At 38.5% G+C, this 15694-nt stretch overlaps 1 protein-coding gene across 2 annotated transcripts; it reads right to left on the bottom strand.

The window, feature by feature from the left end:
• Nucleotides 1-2386: 2386 nt before the first annotated feature.
• LOC149142788 (stem-specific protein TSJT1-like) lies at nt 2387-3729 on the bottom strand. 2 transcript variants are annotated; one of them, XM_089449320.1, is made up of 4 exons: nt 3340-3728; nt 3015-3255; nt 2774-2894; nt 2387-2658 (listed from the first exon to the last, which is right to left on the bottom strand). In XM_089449320.1, the coding sequence occupies exons 1-4, from the start codon at nt 3537-3539 to the stop codon at nt 2441-2443; spliced, it is 780 nt and encodes a 259-aa protein (XP_089305446.1). In that variant the 5' UTR covers nt 3540-3728; the 3' UTR covers nt 2387-2440. The 2 variants fall into 2 exon arrangements, with proteins under 2 accessions (XP_089305446.1, XP_089305447.1); XM_089449321.1 differs by having other exon boundaries at nt 2414-2658; nt 2774-2821; nt 3340-3729.
• Between the last annotated feature and the right edge of the window lie 11965 nt (nt 3730-15694).

The raw sequence follows: 15694 nt of genomic DNA on the forward strand, positions 1-15694 counted from the left end.
TTTTTTATTTCATTTTCAATTTATTAAGAGTGTGTATGATATCACAGAATTGATGCAACGAAGTAAATTTAAAATTAAAATGATCAAATTAAGCTTAGACATATTTATCATATTTAAAATGATTAGAATAATTAGATGTTCAATAAATTTTATGTGACTGCAAATGAATGAAACCAACCTAGATCCATCTTAACCATGGATCTATCAAGCACCGATATCGATCAAATCTCTTAAGGTGCAAACCTTTCCTCAACTTTTGCACTTAAGAAAAGAGGTTTGCACCTTGATAGAATTGATCCCTCTTGGTGCTTGATAGAGCTGGAGTTAAGATGGGTCTAGGCTAGTCAATAACACATATGCTCTTCATAATGATTTATGTAAAAAGGCAATAGGATTTTAGAAAGGTAGCATTAAAAAAATATGATTAAGGTGAGAAGAAACCATTGTTGTAAAAAAAATTGATTAAAGAAAGTCCACTTCATTGTAAGAGGACACAATTAAGTTCATTGATACTCGACCTATCAATTAGTTGTAATTATAATCATTATCAAACATTGTGCTCGCTCAATTTGAGTTGTGGTAAAAATATTTAACTCACTCTCAACTATAAATAAAATATTTAGATGTTAATGTGAAATAATATAATTTTATATCAACTTTAGAGGGGTCAAATAATTAAAAGTAATATATGTATGTATGTATGTATGTATGTATGTATGTATGTAATTAAAATTTATGATGATGATGATGATTAATGTTCATTAATACCAATATGGCCTATCATATGTTAGGAAGGTAAGAAACTAATCAAAATTCTTTAACATATTATTTTTATGCTTGAGGAGAAGTGAGAGAAGCATTCCCAAATAACCTTCGTTTTGATACTTTAATAGGCCGAGAAGGTTAGTTTTACGATAGATATTTTGAAAAGTAGAATTGAATAATCTATGAGTTGCGCAATGTAAGAGAACGTGATTTTGATCTTCAACCCTCATAATCTTTATTTCCATAGTATTTTGGGAGCAAACCAAGTCACAATTTCACTATGAAGCTCATGTGAATAAGTTTTTATCTTAGCAATGCTCATTTTCATCTTAATGCTAGTCAAGATAGATAAATAATTGTGGTTTAGTTTTCAACATTGGGATTGATCACCTCCTTATAAAATCTTATTTTACTTTTTCTTTATTGTTCCATCACTTCTTTTTAAATTTGGAAGTAATAATATTTTTAATATTATCCTTATTTTGCAAGATGATTGCGTGCCAATGGCCTAGCCAAGATTGGACATCCTTATTCCATCCTCACTTGAGGAGAAGGTATGAGTTTTGGCTAGAGTTAGAAGCAATTTTGGGGAACCTATTGGCTTCCATGTTGAATAACTTCTTCTTATACATGATATACCTAGCCATAGCCACACTTTCAATAGCCAAAAGACTAACTTCAATCATCCTTTAATCTTAATGTTGTATGTTAGAAAATTCTCTCTTTCACATATTTTTTAAAATATTTTAATAAGGAACTTAAATGAACTATTTGAATATCTATATTAACTAATTTGTTTCATAAATATTGATAAATTGATATAGAAAAATATGTGCGTATGTTTTAGTGTTGACAATAATAAAATGTTTCAATCCTTAAAGAAAAAAGTAGCTGAAAATGAAAAATTCAATTACTTCGTAAGAAAAGTAATAAGAGGAAAATATAGAATTCATTTAATTCTTAATATAAATTAATATCTAAGATTTAGAAAATATTAATAAAATTAAAAATTTCAATGCCAATCATAATTAAAATGTTTTAATGCCCATGTTAAATAAGATATTTCAATGTCAAGTATGTGTATATTACATATGGCTAAAAAACTATATATATATATATATATATATATATATATATATAAAACAATTGAAGAAAATATTTTTGTATGATTAAAACATTTCAAGTAATCTTATTATTATATTTGTAATTCAAAAAAGTAAGTTTGTGGTTGCCTCACTTCAATGTTTTTATGCATTTGCAATTAACATATTTCAACTCTTTTTAAAATATTTTTTTTTATAAATGATGTCTAAAATCTAGTAAAAATTTGTTGGAATTGAAAATTTAAGTGATCAAATTGTTTAACTATTAATATATCAAGTATCTAAAAAAATAAATATCTAATAATATAAACATTTTTTCATAATTTATAATGTAAAAAACCTTTCTACCTAAAAAAATCTTATAAATCTATACTAATATATAATATATTATTGAAATAAAATCCTTTCTCTTCAAAAATTTCTCGCAATCCTTTAAACCATTAGAAATACTTTTCTTAACAAATATTTCCCATCCAAGCCTTAGTTACCTCATGTCTTGGATTCTTGTATTTCAGTCGTAAACATCAATCCCATCCGAGACTTAGTTACCTCATGTCTTGGATTCTTGTATTTCAATCGTAAGCATCAATAAAAGGGTTACAATAAAATGCATTAGCCCAGTTGGTCTTACTACCTACTCTAGGCAGGTTAGCTTCCGTCTTCCCAAACACATCTACTTTGAAGTTGGCCCCGCATATTTGCCCCTTCCTATCAACACGACGCATCGGGATCAAATCATTGAGAGGATGTTCAAAACTCTGCAAGCCACCTGTTGTAGAGAAAAAACAACCTGCAGAGGAAAATGCAACATCAGTATAAAAAGAAAAGCAAAAATTATATTACTATGCCTGATGTGTGAAACAGCTAGAGAATAGATAAGCTGTAATTTAGCAGTCAAATATTACCTCTGGGAAAAGCAGCATAAGATTTTCCACATCCTTCTTTGAGGACATCTGGATCATTAGATAGGACAAGGCAACCGTCAGCAGCTGTGCCCAAAAAGAAAGGCACTGAACCATCGGGATCCTATTAAGCAAAATAGTTTGTGAGCCAAAATGCGAAGAAATCCACAATTTCTTGGCATACCTAAATGGAAAGTCCAAAACAAAGAAAAAGGAAATGGAGGGATGACAATGACAGGCGTACAACTGCAGTGAAGAAAGCCTGTGAGGTGGAGTCGTAAAGAACGAAGGCAAACTTTCCAGAGAGCTCTCTAAGGACCTGATCTGCAGGGTAGGGCCCCCGATCTCTGAGAGTCCGATACGCTTCAATGACGATAGACACTTCATTTGCACTTTTGTTGAGACCATATCGTTGCCTCAACGCCGCTACATTATCCAAGATGCCCTCGAATATGCAGAACATGTCATCTACAACTCCGAAAGACCTGCGAAATTCAAGAATTACCAACTATAAGAAGATATTAACAAAAGAAGATATTAAAGAAAGGAAGTGAGAAAATAAAATATGCCTGGGTGTCAGAAGAGGCTGGCGCGAGTGAGTGTAGGCCATGACACCGACATCCCCAAGGTTAATGCAGACGGCTGCAGAATCGGCAGAGACGAAAGATTGAACCAAATCGATACCATTTTTTCTCTGGTCAGCCTCAACATTCGGGCTGGTCAATTCCTCAGGGCCTTGTGCCACGGATCTCTTCAATACTGTCAGCATTTCTGGAGGCAGAAACAACTTCAAACGAAAATACACTACCTGGTTGGAGGAAGAAAAAAAGTCCAACGAGATAATTTTTACAGAGAAGATAAGACACAGAACAGCACTGTTGTTGGTTGCTTGTTTCTAGGGAAGACGATGTACGAATGGGTTTGGTGAGAGAGGTTGTTAATATATATCTATATATAATCATCCGCCCATTCACGGACTTCGAATCGGATAACCACGCCACCTCGATGTGAAAATATATATATATATTATTATGATCACGTAATTGGATAGCCACGTCACCTTGGTGTGTAAATATCAGGCCGCTACTGATATTGGATAAACTTCATATTATCCAAAACGTTTCATATATAAAATATAATTTATAATTCTAAAAGTGGAAAAAATATATATTTTTTTGAAATTATAATTATATGAATATAAAATAAAATTAAAAATGAGTGTTATAATAAAAAGAGGAAATAAATGCTTCCAATAATCGTTGTTGGTCAATTTTGGAATATGATGGTATTATCAAAAGTACATTATATCTTATATAATGGGCTTACAAGGTGTAAAAGGAAAATCTAAATTTAGAAATTTAAGGAATTATGATTTTAGTCTAAATCTTAAAGTTTAGATATAGAGATTTTCATGTATATGTTTTTCATAATTCATTTAACCAAAATTTTAAGATATTGAGATCTTTCATGTATATGCTTTTACAATAAAAAATAACAAACAGATTATGCATTCAAACTAATTAGATTTAGAATTATGATTTTAAATATGGTCTTGATATAAATTTCTCGTAAAAAATTAGTAATGAGAAAGTTATAATTATTTTTTTGAAACTCACTCAATTTTTTTTTATGTATTAATTACAATATCTTAATCTAATATTTATAATTTAAAAACATTTTCATATTTTTTATCACAAATTTCATATTGAAAATTTTAAAATATATTTTATTACTTCTAATCTCCATTGCTAATTCCAAAACGACCTTTTTCGTAATTTACGACACAACAGTAAAATCGTACTAAATATAGATTTTAGAAAAACAAAAAATCCACACTACAAGTACTAAATTATTACAATTATATCAAATATTTGATATAGTATGACAAAGAGAAAATCTAAATAAACTACAAAATCTGACAAACTCTTATAGGTGGAGCTCATAAATGTAATTTTCTAGAGCATTGTAAGTTCATATATCAAATAGCCATTTACTCTTGTTAATAACAATTTAAAGTATCTACTTACTCTATGAAACGTGAAGCGTGAAATTTATTGATGCACCCATGTATTTTGAGAATTTTTTTTCAGTTTCTTGTTCTATAATTAAAATGCTTATTTGGGAGGATAATAACGTGACTTCAAGGGGCAATGCTTATGGTCATATTTCAAATAGTTCACCAAATCAAGTCTAAGGAGCCATTAATATTCTAATTCTAGGTCTCTTGTTTGGGATGATAGTGGTCAATATCTACGTAGGAAGGTAGATATGTTCAATTATTTGACCAAATTCTTCTAATGGTATAGTATAGGTGGTATGTTCAATTATTTGACCAAATTCTTCTAATGGTATAGTATAGGTGGTAGGAATTTGTTATATAGAGTTTATTTTATTTTAGCAATTGCAATCTCTTTGTTCACAAAAGACACATATTGTATGGGTTCCTAGAACTTGTGTTGAGATTGTGCACCCATAACAATATGCTCTAGCATCCAGTGCATAAACTAGGTCTTCTACAATTACAATTATGAATCCAAGGAATTTGGTAATTCTAATATAGAGTAAAAATCCCTTTACCAAATTTGTGGTGGAATTCTATGTTTTGTGCTTGTTGCAATTGTGGTGAATACTTTGATATTGTTAGTCCTATATTACATGCTTCTCTCTACAAAGAAAGACAAGGAAAAAGTTGTACGTCAAGGTGGGTGAATATGACATCCATTCTCATAGATGTTTTCCTACTTTCCTTTCCCATTTAAAATCTATAGATTCAATCATTAAGAGTCGAAGCCTTTCAGAAAAATAAAATAAAATAAAAATAAAAAATAAAAATTAAAAATTAAAAAATAAAAAATAAAAAATAAAAAATAAAAAAAATAAAAATAAAAATAAAAATAAAAATAAAAATAAAAATAAAAATAAAAATAAAAATAAATTAATTAAATTAAATTGTTGTTCAAAGAAATACTTGTTCCTCATAAATAAATTTTTGATTTCAATTGCATCCTTGTTACTTCCTTATCATTGTTTAAATGTTCTAGTGTTCATGAACAAATTAAGTTTCCTTTCAATTGAATATCTTTTTCTTTTGAGAAACAAGTTTAGTATTGCATGGTTAAGTAAAATATTGAGGAGTCTAATGAAGTATTGTTGCAATTCCTTGAGGCACCCAAGGGAGTGAGACAAAGGCTCTACAACCAGATTTTATACTAGTAGGGACCCCAATGCATGCTTAATCAAGCACTTCAAAATTGAATCAAACTTGTTTTCCTTTCCTTAAAGTAGATTTGATTTCAAGAATTTTATTAGAATTTCTTATTCAACCATCAACCTATGCCAATCAACAAAGCACCATTTTGCAAGCCCTTTCAAAAGGCATACTTCACCTCACAACTTGATATTCCAAGAATGTAAAATTGAGTAGTTTAGGTTGATAATATTAGTTCATTTCTACTATTTGGATTGAAAATTAATAGTTTTGTTTCATGCTTTCTTTATTGTATAGCTATTAGATCCCAATTTAAAATTTACTTCCCAGTGAAATCCTAGCAACCTTCGTTTAGACTTTCTTTGAATAGTTAACTTAGTTAATTTTCCATTTGATTAGTATGAAATTATATTTGAGCTCACACATAAAATGCATGAAATCTCATGAACTTACAAACATGTGGATTGATAATTTAATGTCCTAATTTATAAAAGTAAATTAGGCCAACAACTTGAGTGTAGAAATGTTGTTTTTGTTGTCTACAATGAAAGCGTAGGTGTTGTCTTGTGGGGTCCTGATCCAGGTTCAACGTTAGTTAGCCAAACAAATCCCTACACTACTGGCCCTTTCGACATCAGCCCGCAGAGCGCGGACTGAAATCTCACCCGAAGCAGTATGGGGGGATGATAGAACCAAGTTTCTGCACCATTAAGATGGATGTGATGTAGTTTATCCCAGCTATACCTACCTGTGTGCAGGTTGATTAACCCTATGTTCGTCCTTTAGCACCTTTGCGAAATGGTACAATCGACTTTTGCACAGCCCTAACCTGGGGCTAATATGCTTTCGCGATGCTATGGCAGCGACTGTGATATTTTCCCAACTACACTAAGTGTCTTAGTTATCTTATTAACAAATCTTAGTTAGTTTTGCATAAACAGATGTTCTTACTTGCGTTCGCTTAACCAATACCTTTACATATATTCGTGCATCATATAAGCATTATAAGTTCATACCCAATATAACAGATGCATAAACAGGAAATAAAGACATAGAAATTGTAGAGTACTTTCTCTTTATTGATAATTCCGAATGATTACAGACTCAACTTGCCCTGCGCACTCAGCTGCGGACTTCTAGGCCTCTGCGCACTCAGCTGCAGAGCCTCTACCTATGCTGCGACCCAAAACATAGACTTCTACTTCAGAGTTATCTCTCATACGTGTTTGATCATTGATTCTATCTAATTGCCTCTAAATACTTAGAGCCTAGCTCTATTTATACAATCCATGGTCCACGAACCATGGGTAGATCTTCTACAACCGACACTACATTTTCAAAATAAGGGCGGACAACCCTATGACTCTTTAACAATTACACACTCCGCGACCACAAAATGTGGAGTCTTTACACTTGGATTACAACATTGGACCAAAATATGGGCTTTAAGCCCCAAAACTACCCTTGGGGGATCCAATGCCCAACAGGCCCCCAACATAAACATCATGACTCGTGCTCGAGTCACTTTGCAGGTGCAGAGATCTTAGCATGAAGACCTCCTAGCTCTGTTTGGATCACTGCAACTTCGGCAACGCACTGAGCAGTCGCCTGCTTCTTCCACTCACTCCTCCATGATTGCTGGTGAACTGCTTCCCTGAATCTTTTGCTGAGCTGCCTACAATTTCATGAGCTTTCCTTCAATGGAGGTTGTGATCACATAAGCCTCATCTATCCATGGTTGTACGCGTGCTTTTAAGACTGCTTATTTATGTCAAGCAACATCCACCTATTCCTTGAGCGCCTTTGCCTCCTGCATTCGTGCGAGCCTCTATGTAAGGGCAACCGTCTGCGCAATCCCTTTTACCTCGTCATACCTCTATTGTAGCTCATGCGCCTCCATCTCTAAGAGCTCTATATTCGGGTCCTCCTGCAGGGTGGTTAGGACCTTAAATGACTGTTCAAAAAGTTGCATGTAGTCTGCCACTACACTATCAATCACCACTATTTTTGTTGTAACAGTGATGGTACGTTGTTCCCTGACTTTTGACAGTGTTGAAGGCTGCACCATCAACTGCAATTCTATGATCTGTAGGTTCAGCTCCAGTTGGACCCTGGCCATCTCCGCTCGAGCATCAGGCACCCCTGTGGCTAACCTGCGGATGCGCGCCCCCACCGGCTCTTCTACCTGAATGTCCAACTCTAAGACAATCTGCAAGCTTCCTCTACTACTTGCATAATCTGCTTATTTTGCTCCACTGCCTTGTTGCGTTGTAGGCCCAACTGCTCGATGTTGATGCCCTACTCGCTCATCACTTGTAGAGTGCGACTCTCCTGAGCCCTAAGTTTCGCAATGACTCCATCCTAGAAAAGGTAGAGCATCTCCTGAGGGAGCACAACAATGCTCAATTCAACCCCTTTCAATCTATTGAATGTGGGCCTATCAGCCTCATTCTCTGTAGTAAGTGCCCCATTTGGTAGCACTATCTTGTTGGTCACCCTTGTGCGCAACATCTTCTCGATAGCTGAAGTGTTGATCGCGATGCTGGTGGACACTATGCTAGCCTGTGGAGTGTATACCTGCAACTCTGTCCGGAGAGCCCCCAATACCAATTGTTGTTGTTCTTCGAACTGTTGGATGGCCTCTGTGGCGACATCCATCACTGTTTCGCTAATATCATGCAAATCCCCCTCAGTAAGGGTGATTGGGTTGAAATATGTCTTTGATGCCTTTTTTTTCTTTCGTGGCACAACCTGCTCTCGTGGTCACAGACGCTTGAGTTGGGTGGATATCGTCTGTGGGTTTGCGCCACCTTTTTCTGCCTTTGTTTTTGCCTCAATTATGGGTGAAGGTGACTTATGTCCTTCGTGCTCTTCTCCTCTTATTTTCTGCTATTCTGCCAGTTTCGCGATGTCGCGCACTACCTGGGCCTTAGCCTCTGCTTCCTCCTTTCTACGCTTCTCTGCCAGCTATGCCATTCGAAGCTTTTTCTCTTCCTTCTTGTGCTGTGCAGTGGACTTATCCTTTCCCACCGTGGAGCCAGCTGAAGCACGCCACTCTGGCGGCCAAGACTCAAGGTCTGCAAAAATTACATCATCAGTCGCCAAGTACGGTAGGTTATGCCATGTCTTCATAGGGTCCTTCCGTGCCCTGATAAAAACATGGTGGAAATCCGCTTTGAACTCTGCAAAGCTCTGTAGACTGGCATATATTGTGGGTGACAACCACGGCTTGTGATTGATCCCCATCTGGATATTCATCTCCATTAATACCCAAAAGATCTTACTTTCTTTTACTTGTTGCGCATCCTTGGTCACCCACAGTGAAGCGTACTTTGCTACCTCTGGAAGGTCCGGCATGACCGAAGGGAATTGGTTGTCTTCGGGCAGCTCCCATGCCACCAGTACGATAAAAAAGAGAAGCCATGCATAGTGAAACGTTTTGCCCTGCTCCTATGCCTCGCGACAGTTCATAAGGAACTCACTGCATAGATAGTTCACCCAGTTGAACTGGACTCCTTCCACGCATTGGGCTACTAGTGCAATCACAGGTGTGGGCACCTCATCTGCGTGACACTTACCAATCACTTTCTCTGCTAGTATTTGTGTCGTGACCTTGACTGCAAGGTTGTTAATACTGGAGATGGCATATCCTCACTTCTTCTCCAACATGAACTTCTTCTTCATTGCTTCCGTGAGGGCCAACTCGCCACCTTTTCCTTCAGATATATTGGTTGGATTCTCCCTTGAGTAAGGCAGTCGTGTAATTCGATGAATCAAGTGGTTTATGATGGTGATGGGCTCCTCCAGCCACAAACAGCCATCGTGCACCAAGCAGAGCAGCAGCCTGATGATGAAGATAGTCACTGGGGCGCAGTGATAATGCGTCACCCAGAGCAGGTTCAACAACTCAACTTTCTCTACACCTTTGAGTCATTTTCGCAGCTCCAATTCAATCATTTCAGTTGTCGTGTCAATTTGCCTGCACATTAGCTGATTAATCACTAAATGTGGAAATTTCTCATGATCCATGAGGTCCCAATCCTTGAATTTTAGTACAGGAACTTGTCCTAAGTGCGACCCCTCAAAAAAAGGATGATTTGGGAGCAATGGATTCTGCAGGGCACTCTTGCTCTCGTCTATGTCCTTTGGCACCTTGGCCTTACCTTTTTGTAGAGGAACATATTTTGGTAATAGGGTGATAGGGTTCACACCCTGGGTTTCAACTTCCATTTCCTCATCCTCCTCATCCACCAGGATTTCTTCAAATTCCTCCTCGTTGACCTCCAGATTAATCGCCTTCCCCTTTTCCTGCAAGGTGAGCTGGGTCCTCTATGGGTTTCTTAGTGAGATGTGCACTGGTATCATAACATGCTTATCCTTCCTAGGTCTCAGTGTTCTGGGAAATTTAGGGACCTCAACTATTATTTTGGCACTCTCTAGGGCTTCTACTACCATAATTTCCTACGCGGCTTCCTCGGCTATCACTACTCCTATGTCCATGGCTTCTATAGGTGTTGAGATAACAATATTCCACAATTCTTGCAATGTCTCTGGTAGTTGCTCAAACAATGAATTCGCTTTCAAAGTCTCGAATAGGTCTCAGTTCATGTATACTTAAGCGCGCAACAACTCAGTTCTCAAAATGCCAAGTGTTTTCCGCTGGACATCCACTTGTAATTTATAGGGCCTTTTGAATTCAAATCCGACCATTCCCCCCACATTTGGTTCATTAATGCTAGATTGGCGGCAGATTTCCAAGAATCTAAGCCATAAAGTTCGGCTTAAATTCCTGTCGCCCACTCCATTTGGCCTCAAACCGACCATCAAATCATGAATAATGACTTTAACAGTCACTTCATGGCAGACTTGCATGCTAGTGTACCTTTCTTCACACTGTCACAGACCCTGTGACACTTCGCTGCATCGCGTAGTCCTGAAATCACGCAGCTCTCCAATCCGGGTAGTGTAGTTTATAGTCCCGTGCCTCCTTTCAGCCACCTAAAGTGCTAGGACTATGCTTCTATCAGCTAGTCAGATGGTAGGGCCACCTGTGTATGGATTCAAACGACTGCCATTCATCTTTCTTGGGAAGGGATATCCATTCAACTTAACCAACTAGACTGCGCCACCGTCAGTAATCTCCCTAATAACATATGGCCCCAACTAATGCATTCTAAGTTTCGCTGGAAATTTATCAAACTTACCATCATACAACAGCACCAAGTCATTCACCTTAAAGGTGCACAACTTAATATGTCGGTCATGCCACACTTTTTCACGGTGTTTTTGGACCTATTGGTGAAATCCAGCTAAAAATCTCTCTTCTTCCAGCTCATCCAACTTTGCAAGCCTCTTTTCCAAGGCTCCTTCATCCATCATACCTATGAGCACTGCTATACGTAGACGAGGCACGATGTATTCCATAGGCATCACCGCTTCAACCCCGTATACCAACCTAAAGGGTGTCTGTCCCTTTAACTTCTTGTACATTGTTAGATAAGCCCACAATACAGCGGTATGTGTAGGTCCCAATCACTTCACTGACCATTGCATACCTTTGTCAGCACGGTCTCCAGTAATTTGTTGAACGCCTCCACTATCCTGTTAGCATGTGGGTGATGTGGTGTGCTCTTCTGATGATACACTTGAAATTCCTCCATCAGTGCGCTAATTGTATCATTCAAGAAGTGTGTACCTCAATCGCTCATTAATATCTTTGGACATCCAAATCACATCACTACATGTCCAAATAGAAACTTCGCAACCGTTGCGCCCCTGCAATCCTTCACCAACTGTGCTTCTACCCAATGAGTCAAATACTCCATCATAGTGATAATGTACCTTGTGCCTGTCTTTCCTTGGGGCTGAATAGGTCCTACAAAATCTATTTCCCACTTTTCAAAGGGTTGCAATGTTATTTTTGGATTCAAAGGCATTTCATCCCTCTGCAATGGCCTACCTATTATCTGACATACATTTCACACCTTGCAATATGCTTTTGAATCCTAATGAAGGGTTGGCCACCACAACCCTGCACGTATAATTTTTTGCGTGGTTGCTCTCCCTGCATAATGTCCTCCCGCGGCGCCTCCATGAGCGTCTATGAGGATGTTTCTTCATTCAAACTCAAGTACATACCTTCGCATTATTTCATTTTTCCCCATCTTGTATATATGCCTAGCAATCACAGAGAAATTTGTTGTGTGCACCACTAATTCCTTCTTTTGTTGGACAAAGTATCCTTCTGACATAGCTCTAGTTGTTAGGAAGTGTATTATGTCCTCAAAATTTCCATCCACGACACGCATAGCAAAGAGTTTCACATTAGGTAATCCTTCCTCCAAATTAGGGGGTTCCTCCCCTGTCTCAATGTACAACAGGTGGTCAGGGCCTGCATTCAATCATCCAGGCTTTACAACAACTTCAAAATCATATTCTTAGAACAATAAGAGCCACCTGAAGATGTGCCCCCCCAGCATAGGCTTATTGACCAGGTACTTTAACACGGAGTACAGGTACACTTGCTCAGGTTGGGGCTTTTCTCCATAGGCTTGCATCCATTTGGCCAAATGTGTGCGCGGATCATTCTGCCCATCATACTTATCTGTCAGTCGCATATTAGGCTTCCAAAATTGTGCTCTCATCATCCTCCTACATTCGTGCCAATCATCGAAACTCCCCTTCTTCGTACCCCACCATCTTGCGGGCGTAGCACGAAGTGCCCAATCCAAGGCTTGGAAGCGTTGCTTTTCTGGCACTTCCCTTTCAAATTCATCCAAAAAGGTATCCACCTCATTTAGGCCATCATAAGTAGGCAAATTTCGTTCTTCTGATGACATGCAGCGCAGCAGCCGGGTCATCATGTTGTAATTCAGCGTAGTTACTCCATGTAACCAATTCTGCCAGCGTTCTATTTCCTCGTTGGAATCTGAAGTGCAGGAACTCTCGCGCTCCCATGTAATCCGCCCATCCGCGGTGGGATTCACCCAATCTTAGTCTCGTTCTATTATCTTATAGATGCAGTCTAGATCATCATCACTCTCATAGTTGTGGACCGGTTCCGTATAGCACGATCCTTCAGCAGGATCCAGGGGTATTATTAGGTGCAGTGATTTCTTCTCAAAAATCATCTTTCACTTCTTCAGATTGATTACCCCATTCATATCAGTAGCCCAGTCAATTCGCAAGAGCGTAGGGTATGGATTGTTGTCATCAACAATCTCTATTACTTCAAAATCTACCAACGTGCTCGCTCCCTCAATATCCATGGTCACTCCCTGCAACCACCCCATGGGTATGATTTTCTGTTGGTTCACCATCCTCAACTGAATCGGAGACCATTGCAGCACAAGTATCCCCATTCGCTCCCATATCTTTTTCGGTAGAACATTCACATCTGATCCCAGATCTAGAATGACTTGATCCATTTCGTATTCTCTGATCTACGCAGTGAGTGTCATTTAATGCCGCGTCCTTGTCTTATGCTTTCCGATCTTGCAGACTACACACGGTTCACCCGACATGGTCCCGGCGCATCTATTGATAAGTTCATGTAACCCTTTCGTAGCCTCACTGTCATGCAATAAATTCATACAAGTTTCGAGGAAAGTTGTCAGCATAGAGGGGTCCATCTCTAGCTCCGGTTTATCCTTGCTTCCTAAAGTGGAGGTTTCAGTGAAGCTCTTCTTAGCTTCCATGAATGCTTCCTGAGCGTGCTCTAGATTGAACTCATCCTCTTTCATTGGGTCTTTGCGAACCCATGTACTATCTTTCGGTTGTTTCCCCTTGTCATCTCCTATCACGATTCCACTTCATAGCACTATATTTATGTTCGGATCTTCCTCACGCGGCTCAGACCTCGTCATCTACAGGTTCTGAGTGGGGGGAGGTGGTAGCGCTCCTTTGTCACATATCCTAGCTATTAGCGTAGGACAATCTTCTGTTTCATGATCAAACATCATGCAATAATTGCACGACGGGCATGTTGGATTAGTGCAGTCGTGAGCATAGTGTCCTGGCCCTCCGAATTGTAGCAAATCAACCCTGAAATACTATCCATGCCACCCCTGAACTCTGGTCAAGGGTTCGCATTCCGACCTGAACTCTGTAGGCAAGAATTCTATCCATCATTAATTCATAGCTCCTGAAAGTATGCTCATCATGTGCCACCAATCTACAAAAGTTGCAGAACAACTGTTGCGGAGTTTGCCTATACTTCTATAACAGGTGGCAATTATCTGTGGCATGTTTTTTGGCTATTTGATAGATAGCGCACCACAAAGAAGGTGTCGTGCTAGGTCCTTCTTGAGCTTCCAAGCTTAAAGACATTGGTCCTCCTCCTGCAAGGTAATTTGTAAAGACCGGGTAGTGGTCTTTGTCATGACCCTGACTCTTGCATTTCATGCACCATACCTCTTCGTGTAATTTTGGCCAAATCATTCTATCCTGCTTCAAGCTTTGCATCTCAAGGCATAGATTCTTCAACAGCCTATGGATCTGTTGAACTCCTAGATTAGGATCTTGCATTGGGGTCTCATGTAGTCTCATGGAAATCTCCAAGGCCTCTGCCTGAGTTGTTATCTTCTGCTGTGACAGTGCACCCCTTAAGTGTGGTACTAGCGAGGCCACAAACCATTCGCGATGTTTTCCATCTGTCATTCATTTTGGCTTCGTGGATCATACATTTCAGCCTCTGATCTAGTTCCCAAGGCATCTCACCTAGTAGCATCGTGATCTCTTTGAATCCCACAATCGACTGCACTTCAGATTTAGGCCTGCTGAACTCCCTATTTAGTGCTACTTGGACATCCACTACTTTAGCATTCGGTTTATCATTGGAGTACTTAATATACCAGGTTAGTGCATAATCTTATAAAGCACTAACCAGTTTTGCCTTATTTATGTTATCATCTGTAACACCTTGAGCTTCCCATACAGCCCTCACAACAAACCAGAATTGGTCCAAATCCTCATTTCCCAAGCATTTGAACAAAGGCAACTTCACTGTGTTTTCCATACTAAATCGCGGTGGAGGTGGAGGTGGTATGGGTGAAGTTGGAGGCGATGGTGGTAAAGATGGAGGTGGTGTTGGCATAGGTGGTATTCATGGAAATCCTTGTCTTATCAACTGAATAGCACTTCATGGAGAGACCTTCGCTATCCCTTTTTTGTCCCTTCACGGTGGTGAAATCAAGGGGCTATACTCTAGATTCTTATTTCCTTCGCTTTTGTAACTTTTTCTGCTTCGCGTAGTCCCAAACATCAAGGTAGCTACATAACCCATTTTTTGCACAACAACATTTTCATCCAAGTATTCAAATATTTTACGTACTTACCTCGCGGTCCTTTGAAAAAGTGTCACTTTGCCTTGCTATAGTTGACTGAGGTATCGACCACAAACTCAATAACAAATCCTCCTATGATACGATCGAGCCAATGATTGACAGTGCACGTGATTTTATCCTCTAATGCTTCCAACCTTCGCACTAGCTCCGGGGTCCACACAATAGGATCGTCAAGTTTCCACCTTCCTTGGCTATCTGCTAACTTTGCGATCCACTCGTATAGCTCAATAGGAAAGGAGGCAAAAAATATTTCGTGTTTCTCCATATACAGGTATTGGTCTAACCACTATTCTTTTGATAGTCGTGGGTTTTGTTTTCTTGTGCCATGAACTCGTGAATTCTTCTGTCCAACCAGCCTTCGATTGCTTTCTT

Source organism: Pinus tabuliformis, chromosome X (assembly GCF_031772625.1).
Source record: "Pinus tabuliformis cultivar Carrire ecotype Pingquan chromosome X, CPIR1, whole genome shotgun sequence".
NCBI lineage: Eukaryota > Viridiplantae > Streptophyta > Pinopsida > Pinales > Pinaceae > Pinus > Pinus tabuliformis.